The sequence below is a fragment of the Styela clava genome, chromosome 1 (genome assembly GCF_964204865.1).
Source record: "Styela clava chromosome 1, kaStyClav1.hap1.2, whole genome shotgun sequence".
Lineage (NCBI taxonomy): Eukaryota > Metazoa > Chordata > Ascidiacea > Stolidobranchia > Styelidae > Styela > Styela clava.
The window spans coordinates 25,479,771-25,494,706 of NC_135250.1; the positions used below are offsets into that span (position 1 = coordinate 25,479,771).

Consider the following 14,936-nt stretch of genomic DNA (forward strand, 5'->3'; position numbering starts at 1 on the left):
ACCTAGTTGGTCAATATACGCTTGTCCCATGTCGGGAAGAAAAAACGCATTTTTAAGTTTATACCATCTCAGGGCTTTTCTGAGAAAAATAACGCTTTTGGTACCATTTTTGTTAAACGAGCTTATTATTTTACCGTTCTATATGACGGCTTTGTAAATAATTAAAAGTATGACTTGCTCGAATCTACTTTTAGATAAATGGGATACTTTTGGGGGTTAATTGCTATAATCCATGCCATGTTGTCTGAAGAAATGAACGCTCTATGATGAGTTTATAATTACTTTTGAGACAATCTTTATACATGTGTGTTTGTGTGTGTGTGTGTGCTTGTGTGTTCTTGTTTATATCGCATTCACAGTATTTTCAGTTTCAGATGTATAAAGCGTCTAAGTTGGGTTGGCTGACACCGCAAATGTACCAAAACAATATCGGTGGTTTTCACCGATTTTTCGAAATGTCAAAAATTGAAAAAAAAACTTACCGGCCCACAGTTTAATTTAATACCACTGATAGTGATCAGGCCCCATTCACTAAAGCTAATTGATTGGTAAACGCCATTCCAATCTACTGAATATGGATTTATTGATTCAAATCTTATACAGTTCTTCATATTTCTCATTGTGTAAGAATCCTGCTGTAGAACAAAATTTATTGTATTTTATATATATAAAGTGTATGATTTTTTTGGGGATATCTATCCATCTATCCATTTAACTACCGTGGTATTTTGTTCATCTTTTGTATCTTTCACATACAATAAGAAGATTTGTGTCAACTGTAATCTATCCGTTGTTATCTATTATTTGCTTGGTAGACTTTGATATACTCAAAAACGAGCTCGTGATCTGAGTTGAGTTCTATTCAGGACTCCTATCTCGAAACTTCATTTTACAGAGTAGCCATAAAATCGCGCACGAGGATAACCTCAATCTATTATGACGCCGATGTACATCGTGGTCTGCTGCGCGCTGTGTTATAATGTCATAACACTACCGGGTTGTTCTTGTTGGATACGTAGTGGACCTATGAATCGTTTTGTTGTTGTTGTTCCTAGTATTCTCCTTCGTATCGTTATGAAAAAATCGCCTTTCTCTTCAACTACTGGAACAATTGCCTTGAAATTTCTTTCATTTAATCCATATATTTCTGTGAGCTCAATGGGATTTGTATTTTGTGTGCTATGACGTCACCAAAAGTTGCCATCTTGTGGTTGTTCCGCATATCCGCCAATCCTGTGCTCAGCGAACGTCTTTGGATCTGGTGCTTGGCGAAAGTGAAACGTTTTTCATTTTCATATTCAAGTCCACTCTTAGTGTAGAAATTGCTACTAAGATAATCGGTCCATAAGAATGATAGTAAAGGGAGAAAAGAAGTTGTGTGAACCACCCAGCGAAATGTAGGATTTTTTACAAAAAGACCACGAGCCGGATGATAATAACCCAAACCTATGGCAAACCGCGGTCTGACGCCTGGTAGGCAGTATTGTGTCGAGTGTGCAAACAAACTAGTTTGATGAAACTGAATCTCGACAGTAAACAGGTGCTAAGCCCCGATGCGGGTACGGAGACTGTCATTATTAGATCCGCCGTTTTCGCATTACATTCAAAACACAACTACTCCACCGCCCTATGTGAATCGATTGAGCTACCAGAATTATGACCGACCTCACCATTTATGCCACAGAAGGAAAAAACAACTCAGTTAATATCAGCATCAAATCTCGGCACCGTCTTCACAAAAGTCCAAAACAGCACTTTAAGAATGGAAGTTTCACATGTTGGCATAATTGTCATATTTTGGATTAGGACTCCACGCGCAAATATTGCTCCATAACGCCTGCTACTTACTAGGTGAAGCAACGTGAACGATTCACAACTTTGCTAGTTATTTGCGTCGAACAGGAAATTATTGTTCCGCAAGAAACCATAATATTTTGTATGTCTTTGGGTGACTGCCTGTCGAAACGGTACGACCATCAGTCCCACTTCGTAAAATGATTTAAAAGTTCACACACACAATTCATTGAGTCACTTTTGCACATAAGACATGCAATGCCAAACCAACTGTTTTTTTATTTGTATATACTAGATTAATATTAGATACTAAAAACATATTGTTGAGCAATATAACGAACAAATATAAATTTAATGCAAAGCAGAAATAAAATATATGTTAGTTTCATAGATGATAATGTGTGATATATTTAAGATTGTTGTGAAACGACTTTGTCAAATATTATTTATCTGTCATTTTTCCTTTTCCACGTATATTTACAAAGATTTGAAAGATCACATATACAGCACAGGAAAGTTTTACACGACCCTGCTCATTGTTCAAATTTTGCTATATCACTCAAAATAGTTTTCATTCGGTGTAACTTATAAATAGCGAAATGCTTGTGAACGTCTCATGTTTCCTGTTTGCAGTGGACAGTAAAAATATTTTCACATTTAAACGCACCAACATTTATCCATTTGAATAGGGGAGACTTTTTATATATCGAGACTTAATTTTTATATAAACTTCTCTGAGTACGTTCGTGAGAAAAGTTTGCAATATCAAAGTTTCTACCCTTATTTAATTACACATGGCCAATTTCCTAAAAATTTGGAATAGGTAACAAACTCAAATCTGCATTTGCGATCTTTTCAACTGCTTAACGTATATATATGTCTCAGTCACAAGTATTTCCAAGCACATTATTGTTCTTCACTAGAAATTAGAGGTATCGTTGCTGGATGTTCAAATGATATTAACTTTTGCTCGTCTTAATAAGATTATAATAATAGGTCTGTACAAATAAAGCAGCAACATTTACAAATACCAATAAAGAAAAATTAACAAAGTAAACAAAATGTCGCAGTAATGTGAAACACTCTTTAAAGTCAAAATTTCCTTTTCTGAGAAAATACAATAAAAATTTAGAAACTTAAGAAGGTCTGATAGATCATCATCGAGTCAGCGATACTCCAATTAATTAAAATGCGAAACAAAAATGTCAAGTGAAAATGCATAAAACAATAGAATTAAACACCACATGGTTTTAGCTTGATGCATTTGCAGGACCTGGTAAATAAAAATCTCTAGACTCAACTGGTGACGATTTGCAAAATTACAGACAGGCGCATCACGTACCAGGGGTAATCCCATGTCCGATGAAATGACTGCATTTCATACATAACATCCAATTGCTATAAGAACGGACTATTTTTAGTCATAAGAAGCAATCTTTCATTTTTCTCTTCTATTTTTAGTCAACAAGAAGAATTCTTTCATTCTTTGAAAATGACACTATAAAACTTTCCTATTTTATAGTATATGCGTATTAGTTGTCGAGCATGGAAATTATAACGAGCAAGACAAAATGAGTGAACTTCTCAAGTGAGGTTTTTGATTTTTATTGCTGTATTATAATACACAGACTTAACCGGAACTACAAGTCGTTTACAAGAATGCATGCTGGAATATACATGTTTGCGACATGACCTACAGAGCTGATTACACTCTGGGTGAAAAAGTGAATCGATACTGAGGATTGCTCTGTCCCGGCTATGAGATAGAGAAGTCGATCGACACCAACTTGACTGACTACTTCAATAATAACGACATTGTATGTAACAAGTATACCTAGTGTTTTGTCAATAAACAACTATTTTGAATTTTTTACATTTTGTAATTTGCTGATAGTTACTGCTTAGCTGAAATTCATCAGGCGTTGTAAGATTCGTAAGCTGTTTCCACTTGTGTTTGCTTAGTTGTCGCAGGCAGAGCTTGTTCGTAACCGGCAGTTTCTTGCAGGACATTTGATGATGATGGTTGTTCGTAAGCTGATTCCACTTGTGTTTGCTTAGTTGTCGCAGGCAGAGCTTGTTCGTAACCGGCAGTTTCTTGCAGGACATTTGATGATGATGGTTGTTCGTAAGCTGATTCCACTTGTGTTTGCTTAGTTGTCGCAGGCAGAACTTGTTCGTAACCGGCAGTTTCTTGCAAGACATTTGAATATGATGGTTGTGAAGCTGGATTGTTGGGAGGAGTTGCTAATTAATTTAAAGAATGTAATTAGCAACCACAGAACAAACAAAAATCGATTTAAAATACTTATCTTGTTAGAAATCAGATCTAAGTGAACCTGTGGTAGACAGTGTGTTAAAATAATAATTTTTTAAATAAAATATCTCAGTTTTTTTCCATCACTTCATAGAAGGTATGTTCACAGACCTAGCTCTTTCAAATTTTTAGTAATTTAATGGGCGTGACTCCTAGTAGGGCTTTAATTTTATTCACTTTTTATTTGCGGTGGCATTCCAATTTTGTATAAACTCGAGATATTCAAATTGTATTGCCCCACTATTAGAACCTGTATTGATTGATAAACGTTTTCTATCCCATCAACATTGATGGCATGTGTTTATCATTGAAGTGGAGTTACAACTTTTATTGTGACCGTATGCTGTTGTGTTTATACACTTTGAATGACACTTCGAATTTGATTTTATGGGAATAATATTTTATACATCAGTTCTGATTATTTCTCACTACCTTTTTCTTCTATAGTTTCGTAATTATGTTCTTTTACTTCTGCCTTTTCCTTCAAATTCTTTATTTCTTTCTTCGATTTGTATATGATCCAGACAGAGACGACCAAGAAGACGAAAGGAATGAGAAAACCAATCACAAAACTGATGATGTTGAACTCGAACGCTTCTTTTTCTAAAACAAATACGTTACTCTGATTTCCCGTTGATATTTAAAGGTTTTGAGATTATAGTTTTATTAAAATTAGCAACATCATCTCTAGAATTACAAAGATAGTATATAACGTTCACAATAAAAGAACACTTTATTCTTCTTTTAATTCTCAAAACTATTTGCTTGTTATCTTGTGTTGTTTGAAATTTGCTAATTTTTTTCATAATCTGGCTTTGAATTAACCAAATCTGAATATTTGTTATTCTTACCGGTATCGTTCTTAGCAGTAGTTTCTTGTTCACCTTGTTTCAACGTTATAGAGGGGCTTTGACTGAAATTTATTTGGTCACCAGAGGGCGTGGAATAAACTATCGAGACACTGAAGTAAAATAAGTTATATTATGCATTGCGAAAATAAATTTCTCAAATGAAATAGGTATATATTATATTTGATTTGATAGCACCATTAAATAAGTAAATCAATCTAATTTGACGTTAACATATATCTTTACTGTCTGTCGGTTTTGAAATAGCATTATATTAATACCAAAACTTTCAATTAAAAAATTAAAAGTCTATGATGATCTATATAACTCTAAGATATATATAGAATACCTGAACATCTTTTTATCTAATTTTTTGTTCCTTCCTGTGAATAAAATTTCTTTTCCAGAACTTTCTTCATTTTGTATCCCTGCTTTTCCGGTATTTATTACGTCACATGTTGTCATTGATTCATCACCGAGTGTAATATTCATTCGCTTATCGTTCATGCTAAAATATTTTATTCAATGTAGAATAGAATATGATATGTTATGCAGGAAATATCGCTACTGCTCGAGACAATAGAAAAACCGCGTTGCAACGACGCATACAGGTATTTACACCTTGAAACTTTTCAAAATACATCTATGGTGGTACGAACATATGCAGTATCAATGTATCTTCTTGCATGTGCGTTGTATGCCCATCCAATAGCCCAAAAGTATTGGAGTAAAGTATTCGTAGTACAATGCGTTTCGTTATAGTTTTTAGAAAAAATCAACGTCAAAAATCTTATAAATTTATACCGAAATATCGCCGTTGTCCTGATATATTACGTAATACCTACATTGCCCTGGTACCGATTGCGAATAAATCTTTTATTCGATTAGTTAATCTTAATATCGCCAATAAACTTTCAATCATTTTCTTATGTTTCATATTTCAGGCAAAGTTTACAAATCATGTTTAACTAAAACGCTTAATTAAATAATCACGCAATATAATTTTCTATAAATAAAAACTATTTACAACCTTGAAACAGGTATTGCTTTAGCAATATACTTATCACCGCTCTCTGTGTTGTTAATATTTATCATGTCAGTCAAGGAGAAGGCCACGTCGTGTTCCTTCAAATTTGTGCGTACAAGTACGAATATGCAACTGTAAATTAATAGATTATAGATTATACAATAACAGAAATTGTACCGACATCTTGTTTTGTTGAAGAATAAAGTTCATATTGAAAAATGATACTAATCAAAATTAATCAGAACTTTCGTGTCTTTTAAGCCGAGTGATTATATTGGTACAGGAGAGGAATAATATACCTAATACGATATATGAACAGGCACAATTGATTTTTTTTTCAGGCTAATAGGAAGATGAATGTACTACCTTTATCGTCGATATATTATTTTCTACTCTGTTGCATTTAGCTTACCTGACAAGGCCATTAGTCTCATCTGGTGCTTGTATTCCGAGTTTTTTGAATCCACATACGCTGCTAACTAGGTTATCTTCAAAACTATCAGGCGGAAAAACCTTTGTGGGAGCTAAAATACAAGACAGTGTTTAGTCAAAGGCATTACGATATCCTTGATTTTTTCTTCAGGATTCACATTTTTGCTGCAAACAGCGTTCTGCAAACGTGTCTAATTATCGTTTCAATTTGAAAATTGATACATATTTAGAACGCAATGACTTACGCAACTTCGCATATCTTGGGTTAATCAGAGTTGTTGAGTAGATTAGTGATTACAAAATTGAATACACAAACATTGAATTCTGAATATACCTCTAGGTTTTCCAAGACAACTGCCAGTAACAGATAAAATTTGACCAAATCCAGCACAACTGAATATTTTGATTGAAGCGGAATAGTTACGATTTGATTCTGGTTGAAACGAATACACGGATGATGACGTCACGTTTATTAGTTTCATGTCTGTCTTCAAGTTTGAATCTCGTGAGGAAGCCAGGGTTGAAGTTAGATTCAGTTCCTATTAATCATGAGATAAGTAATTACATCCGAAAGTCACTAAAAATGCTCTGAAAATTGATGTCAAATAAGGATGTTGAAGATAACGTAAAACCTTCCAGCTGATTGGAATATGAATTGGATATAAATTACTAATAAACAAAAAACAAATGTGCAATTTATATCAGCGGACCAAAACAGATCTACGATCGTAAGTATAAACAGTCAAACTTCACGACTTAATGTGGACTTCATGATACACGTTGGGATTCTAAATTCAATTGACATATATTCAACCAAAGCTGTGTGTTTCGGATAATGTGAGTCAAAATAAAAATATTGCTTACCACAGTATATGGATCACCAGTCTCTGTCTTGTTAGATAAGATCCAAGAGATGACGCAAGTTTGTGTATTCTTGTATTGTATAATAGACGACGATTCTGCAGATAACATTGCTCCCCCTGTTGTTGCGTTTCGGAAAGTAGAATATTTGGTTGGACAGTTATCTTTTGTTGCACATGCAGTAATCTGACAAAAGATATTTATATAGGCATTTTAATAACGAAAGTATAAATGGGGCAGTAAACTAATTTAGCCTTACAGGTAAAGGCGATCTTAAAAAGAGAGACCTTCTTCCACAGATATTCGCATGAAATTTATGCGGAACAATCGATGTGAACAATATAGTAAATCGTTACTGCTTACTTTGATTGTATAGGTTGTGGTAGCCGACAAACTGGTTATTGTGGTTGACTGTTTCTCAGATGTTGGTGAATCCACCCATCTTGTTGATCCGCCTGAGGTCGAACTTACTTCTATCCTGTAAAACAGATGTGAGTTTATGCTGGCATTAATGCAAGTAACAACGGGTAGCAATATGCGTAATGGTATTGGGTCGTGACCAGAATGACAGATTTACGTTTTGACTTTTAGTAATACCTTTAATAAATTTAACAATGTAACTCGAGCAGCTCCAGCCGTTTTCTCAAATGACTTTATAACATTGTTGTCAAAACGAGTATTTACTCGGATTTGTCTAGAGGCCTGTTTCGTGTAAAAGAAGCACATAAACTAAATCTTGTGGATATATCAAATTATTCATAAAGATGAACTCACTTGTGTGGGAATCCAACAGCATTTATATGTGGTTGCCATGAGATGATCAAGTTAGGGTTGCAGTTGTTATTTGATATTTGATAGATTGTGGGATTTCCAGCCACTGGAAAAGTTAATACCAAAAACATAGCTGACAGAGATTACAAAAAGCAGATATCGGTATTTATATTCACCTTCATATGATCCTGTTTTACCATGTTTCCAACTGTTGCCGTTTCGAAAATAACAATCATAAGACCCTTCAACTGCAATATTTGCGTTTTGCAAATCCAATGTTGCTGATCCAGTTTGTATCGTTTGATAAACTCTATTTGTAGTTGCGGTTGATACTTTGTTAGATGCTTTGTGCCATTCGAATTGTATTGCAGTGCTGCATTCTGTCGCAGAACATCTTTTCTGATTTCCGTTGATTGTTTGTATTCTAACGAACGGGCCTGGAAACACTGAAGCAGAATTTGTGAAACTTGAAGCCGTAAATAACACAAATTGGTTTAGGATATGAAAACTATGTTGATTACTTTGGTTCATGCATGCAAAAACACTAAACTTTGAAAGTACCATAATTATATTTTTAGCAAATAAAAGCATTTTTGAGTTGATACTATTAGGGCAACTCTGTTTGTTACAAAATTTCAATTAAGTGATAGAAGCGCAATAATTATATTACAGGCAATCAGTGGCACCGAAAGACAATACTTGTATCGTATAATTGTATTGATGCGACCTGCGGTTTCAATAGAATATTCCTAATTTGACATGTACTTTAACTCATATTTAATTGAGTGCTAGCTTATGGGACAGGAAGGTGATATTAATATTGGAGTTTCGTTATCTGATATATATCTGATTTTTGCTTTATTGTTTTCTTAGATAGAACCTATGCAACTTGATACGTTTCCTTTACCTTCAGTTGAGCAAGCTTGCATATTCAGAACACTTGTACGATATCAGACAAATTTACGACAAAGCTAGAAAACCCATGAGAATGTCATTATGAGGACGAGTTATACAATTCTGTTATCAAAACATAGTCATATAATGAATTCATTGAATAATGAATCATCAATGATACCTTTCTTTCAAATTGAGTCAAAAATAGAAAACCGAGTATCACCTTTCTGGCAAATGTAGTAGAAGTTTTCATCACAAGATACATCAACCCACTCATACCTTTCTCTTCCAACTGACAAACAGTCTTCAACAGCAGTATTTTGTGTAGTCTCACCATTTGGTTGATCATATTTCCTGATAAATTGACAAGCCTAATTAATTAAGTCTAAAAATTATGCAGGCTCTGATGAACTAATCTTAACAAAATTTTTTAACAAGATGGTGGTATTTCTCTTTACTATAATATTGATAATAAAAAAAACTGCATGGTATACGAGATCAAAAAACTAATTCGCTTAGTAAATAATATTATTTTTTTATTTTATTTTTGCAACTTTTCTAAATAAAATTGAAAAACAAACCAGTTTTGATATCCTGTTTCTCCTCTCATTATCACATCAGTACCATCCTGCCATTTCCAATCTCCTTCTCTAGCTATGTCATTTCCTCCGATGTAAAATGTGTTATCACTACCCTGTATGCTAAGAATATAAAAACTTTCTTAGTTTTTTTTTTTTTTAAGAAAATACCGGAGCGATCAATTGAAAATTGAAAAAACGATTGAGAGAAGAGCTGAAATATACCACGGAGCGCTAAGATAACTAAATAGCCTTTGTGTGATGAAGCAAAGTAGAAAAACGTTGATTATGCCAGGTAGTCCACAGTTAGTTCTGGTGTTTTGTAAACTTGAATGTATCTGTTTAATTAGTAATTACTGAAAAACTCATTGCGTATAACAGTTTTTGTTCAAGTTTCTTCAAATATACGAACTTGTAAGCTATGAAAGTTTCATTGATTCTTGCTTTTAATCTATATACGAATAACTACTGCTTCAATGCAGCATAACTGAGGTAAATAAATCGCTGTGTAAAAATTAATATAAATACTGAGGCTGATTTTACCATTATAATGTGAAAATAATGAAGTACATATTTGGAACATGCTTCCTGAAAGTAAAATAAATCTTTAGCTCTCGTACATCACTGTACAAACAATATCCTATTTCAACTCACGTATATAATAAGTGTTTAATTTACATTGAGATGGTACAAACAACAGTGAGATAATCAATCCCACCTATTTAGTGCTAAAATTTCATTCAATACATAGAACAATTCACATATTAAATAACACCAAGATATCAAAAATAAGTTACTTTTTAACTCACTGGAATGCTGAATTAATGACTGTCGTCATTCTCTCATTAACAACTTTAGCCAAGTAACCTCCCAATCCTTCACAGGAAGATTTTGCGCTGTTGTAAGTTTTACGTTGTTTGAAGAAAAGCAGCTCGAATCCTTCAACACATTCTTTCTTCCAGGGATCTGAAACACAACAGTATTTGTAATTGTTCCAGTTGGTATATCAGTTCTAATATTGAACAATGAATATAAAGTTATTGAAGATGCTATTTGTTTTATTCAACAAAGAAGTCATTTTTAAACAAATTGAAATAGAATACTCCAACTGCTTCTAATGTTGTTGTTTTCTTCGTTTATTATAAAGAAACAGTTGTATTTGTTTGAGTGTAGGAAAATTCTATTCATCAACAAAAGTTTTGATAAGATATAAATGGTTTTATACATAAAATTCAACTTACATTGAGCTGAAGCTCTTGTTATGAGGATCGAGACAAACAGCACCAAACTTGTAAGATTCATCTTTATTATTCAAATGACACAGTTTTTAAAATTAGTGGTTATCTCAGATATTCTACCTTAATTTTAACTCCTTCTGATTAGGTCGTTTTGAAATTTAATTGGAATAACTGCAATGTGAAATATGTAATTCATTCAATGTCTTTTTAAAAAATAAAACATATAGCTACTGATTTTTTTGTAAATATAAAAAATAAACATATAACTATAAAAATTGAAAATCTCAATTATTGGCAAAGCAACTCAAGTATATAGACGTGACAAACATCACAGTTGTCATTGTTGAAGCAATATTATGAATAACGGCAAAAGACGTCGACGGAATCAATCTTTTATGAAGCAGTAGATAGGTCTTTTCACCAGTATGCTCAACTACATCAATGCGCCCCTTCCTATATTCGGTTCGCATGTTGATCATAGATAGTTGTTGGCTAAAGACTGCACTGTCCTTAATATACTTCTTCCCCAATATCCATGAGTCTTTCTTATGGTAAATTACCAGCAGTAGGGCATGTACATGGTGTGAAGCGAAAGCATTGAAACACCTTTTCACGAGAATACCTTGAAACAGTGATAACTAACTACACAACTTATACGTAAGTTCTTTCATTCACATTTCAAAATAATTCCACTACTACAAACTGTTACTATTATTAAATTACCAACATTTCTCGAAACCTGCTCTACATACAATCATAAAAAATACACGTAAATTATTACGTCTTTCTTATGAGTGGTTCAACTATACTCTGAGTCAGTCTATCACTTCCGCATATAATTGACTTCTGGAAACCGTTCCTCGGTCATAATGGATTGTGTGTGTATTCATTAGTTATAGCTTATGGGATAGCACAATGCCATACGAAAGCATTGCCTCTATATCAAAGCCAATACAGCACTGGGAATGTGCTCGTCATCGTTATCATACGCGGATGTTATGAAACCAAGTAACATAACCAAGTAGAAACTGTTTTCTTCCGTCTTTCATCAGCTTGCACGCATCCTACATCGCATCACACTTATCTTCGACATGTTTAACAATTCATGATAACGTTAATTTCAAAACGTAAATGTCTAATAACTAACTATCCACAATTAAGTTTATCTTAAATTTTTTTAAGATAAAAAAGTTTGCAATATTGGCCCCTAAGTCAGGGGTGTGCAAACTACGGCCCGCTGGCCAAATGCGGCCCGCAAAAAAAGAATGTGCGGCCCGCGGAGAAGTGCCAATTTTGAATGGTCTGCCTAAAAAAAAAAGTTTTTGGTTTAGTTAATCTGGAAAGTGCGAGCAATTTCAATCTCATTACGTAGTAGCCTATAGCAGTCATATTAGCAAAACTAGCGAGCAATATCCTGTTGCATACTACACAATGTTATAAAAACGTATTTCTCACTGAATTCGTTTAAAGTCGGTTAGATAATAAATTTGAATAGCAGTTTATTCAGCAATTTATGCGTTTTAACTCACCATTCGTGCAAGGTCCCTTACCACTGCCGTACGATCAATAACAAAAAGAAACAATTTTTGGTGTCTGAAGCTACCAGAAAGACCATGTTCAATAAAGATGCGGCCCGCGGCTTCACCCAGTTACTTTTACCTAGCCCTCCTGTAATAAAGGTTGCACACCTCTCATCTAAGTAATTCCTTTTATCTAAACCTCTCAGAAGTTTGAATAGAAGAATGTAGAAACAGATCGAACATATCTTCATTAGGTTATTGTGTTTGAATATTTGATAAAATACAGCATATTGTTCCAAAAAACGATGCCGCATTTAACCAACTGCCAGACGACCTTGCTTTATTGCACGTAATTGAACACCTAATTGAACCTTATTGAGGAAACATAAGGTTATCAAGCAAGCTAGTAAAAAATTTGCTTTTGCTTGGTTCGTATTTAAATAATGTATTTTTTTTTTTGCGCTTTTCCTCTCCAAAAGTCTCTTTACAATCGGTCACTTAGGCTCGGAGGTGTATCGTTCATTCATAAAAAATAACAACGTTGAGACTTCGACTGTAGTAACGCTTTCATAATATTTAATATAACAATATAATTCAATTGTAATATTTACACGACACCGCGTATTAGGTTTCAGTCTTTTATCCTAAGCGCACGATGCACAAAACGTTTTTTTTATTATTTAGGTATTACGTGGAATTAGGCCACCATTCGCATTCTTCGTGGTTTTGGTGAGCATGCAACTTATTTTCGGAGTAGTCATCGATCCACGCAACGTTCTAATGAAAGTTTTACAAATATGTGCTCCAATGATTCATAATACGACGATTTTACAACTGAGATTATTTCACCCCATGGTACAATTTCCCATTGAAAACGCTAACATTCGACGTCTTAATTAAAACAAAGGGTGAAGGGTTTCTGCTCGCAAACAAAGACGTAAGTTGAATAAAATTACAAACTATACACATTTATGACTAATGTTGCCACTATTTCAGTGTGGGATGCGCTTTCGATGAAAAGGTCTAATTTCTGCCAATATTTTTTCCTTTGGAACACATCAGAGTGACATCTAGGGCTGGAACCTCGAATACTTAAGAGATGTGTAATTGTATGTGACTATTTTATGAAATGGGTCCTCTTATCACATAAGTTTCTGAAAACACACAATCCATCACCTATACAGTTCGCTAAGTGCTCACACACGACAAGAAACATTGTCTTAGATTTCCGCTCTAGGAGACCCTCATTAAAGGGTCGTTCTGTCTGTTTTTCTGTAGCGTCTAAACTATTGGGCCAGACTGGTCAAAATTTCTCACGTGGTTTATACTGTCACCCTAGTATTGTGCGTTTTGCCAAAAGCCCAGATTGATGTTTCGTTTCCATGACAGCAATAAAAAACGCGCTGATCGTTGAGAAATTTCTAGTTTTTCTACAATTTATCGCAATTATCTCGTAAACTACATCAAGAATTAAAATTTAGACATTGCTATCGCCACCGGCAGGTTTATCAATAACTCACTGGGACAAAAAGATTCCGATGTCAGGATTAAATTTTGCTGTGTTTTCGCCTCAAACTATGGCGAACCGGAACAAAATCAAGATGGCGGCAATGCGAAGTTTTGGTTCGAATCGATTCGAATAATTCACCATTCGATTCGACTCGAATATTTTATTCGAAGTGCCGACCTCTATTGGTATCTTACAAAATGACTAGGAAATTACACAATAGCACGCAATACCAAACCAACAGTATTTTAATTCGTATTAATGTCTATGATATATAATATTAGATAATGAAACATACTATTGAGCAATATACAAAACAAATATCATTCTGACATTTGAATAAAAGTTTTTTTGGTTGCATAATTGATTATGGGAGTCATCGATCCACAAAACGTTCGAATAAAAAACTTCCAATGTATGCTCCAATTATTCGTAATATATATATATTACAATTTCACAACAGGGATGTTTCACCCTATTCCTATTTTACCTATCATTAGTATAAGTATCATTACAGATGATAATTCCCTTTTTGTAGCGTTTACATCAAACGCAATAATTAAAACTAGAATGCGATGATCGAATATATGGAAACGAAGACCAAAACGAAGTAGTATGAGTATGCAATCTGTCACATTATACTACCGGGACCGCCTGACCACCAGATCGCGAAACCACCACAAGGTTGCACGATTGTTTATTTTGACGACGTCATCGCACACAAAAACCAATCCTTCAGAGCCCACAGAAATTTTTAAAAGAAATAAAAGTAATAAACTTTTAGCGAACCACTGAAAACCACTCAATATTTAAAAGCAATTGGCCTAGTAGTTTAGAGAAAAAAAAGATTTTATTCGTAACAACAGTAAAATAAAGTCTAACAACAACAACAACAACAACACAATAACAAACCCATCTGAAGTCTACTTTGTGTCCAGTGCATGATAAAGTGGGTGCTAATAACGCAAATTTTCTGATCGCAGTTGATAATAAAAATAGTTTTACACACACACATATATATCTTAATAGTGAAGAATTTTTATAATTAGCCCAATGGGTTTATTCTTGCGTATATATATAGATTAAAATATATTTGAATAAACTCAGTCTGTATAATATAAGTTTGTGTAACAAGTTGCCTATACTTGTGTT

General features: G+C 33.9%; 1 protein-coding gene across 1 annotated transcript; it reads right to left on the reverse strand.

Moving 5' to 3' along the window:
* Positions 1–2,064: 2,064 nt before the first annotated feature.
* On the reverse strand, positions 2,065–10,919 carry LOC144422822 (uncharacterized). The gene is made up of 15 exons (XM_078112676.1): positions 10,761–10,919; positions 10,329–10,485; positions 9,523–9,642; positions 9,165–9,295; positions 8,224–8,493; positions 8,051–8,153; positions 7,640–7,754; positions 7,280–7,462; positions 6,750–6,954; positions 6,396–6,507; positions 5,987–6,115; positions 5,306–5,464; positions 4,960–5,069; positions 4,541–4,711; positions 2,065–4,038 (listed from the first exon to the last, which is right to left on the reverse strand). The coding sequence occupies exons 1-15, from the start codon at positions 10,819–10,821 to the stop codon at positions 3,710–3,712; spliced, it is 2,355 nt and encodes a 784-aa protein (XP_077968802.1). The 5' UTR covers positions 10,822–10,919; the 3' UTR covers positions 2,065–3,709.
* Between the last annotated feature and the right edge of the window lie 4,017 nt (positions 10,920–14,936).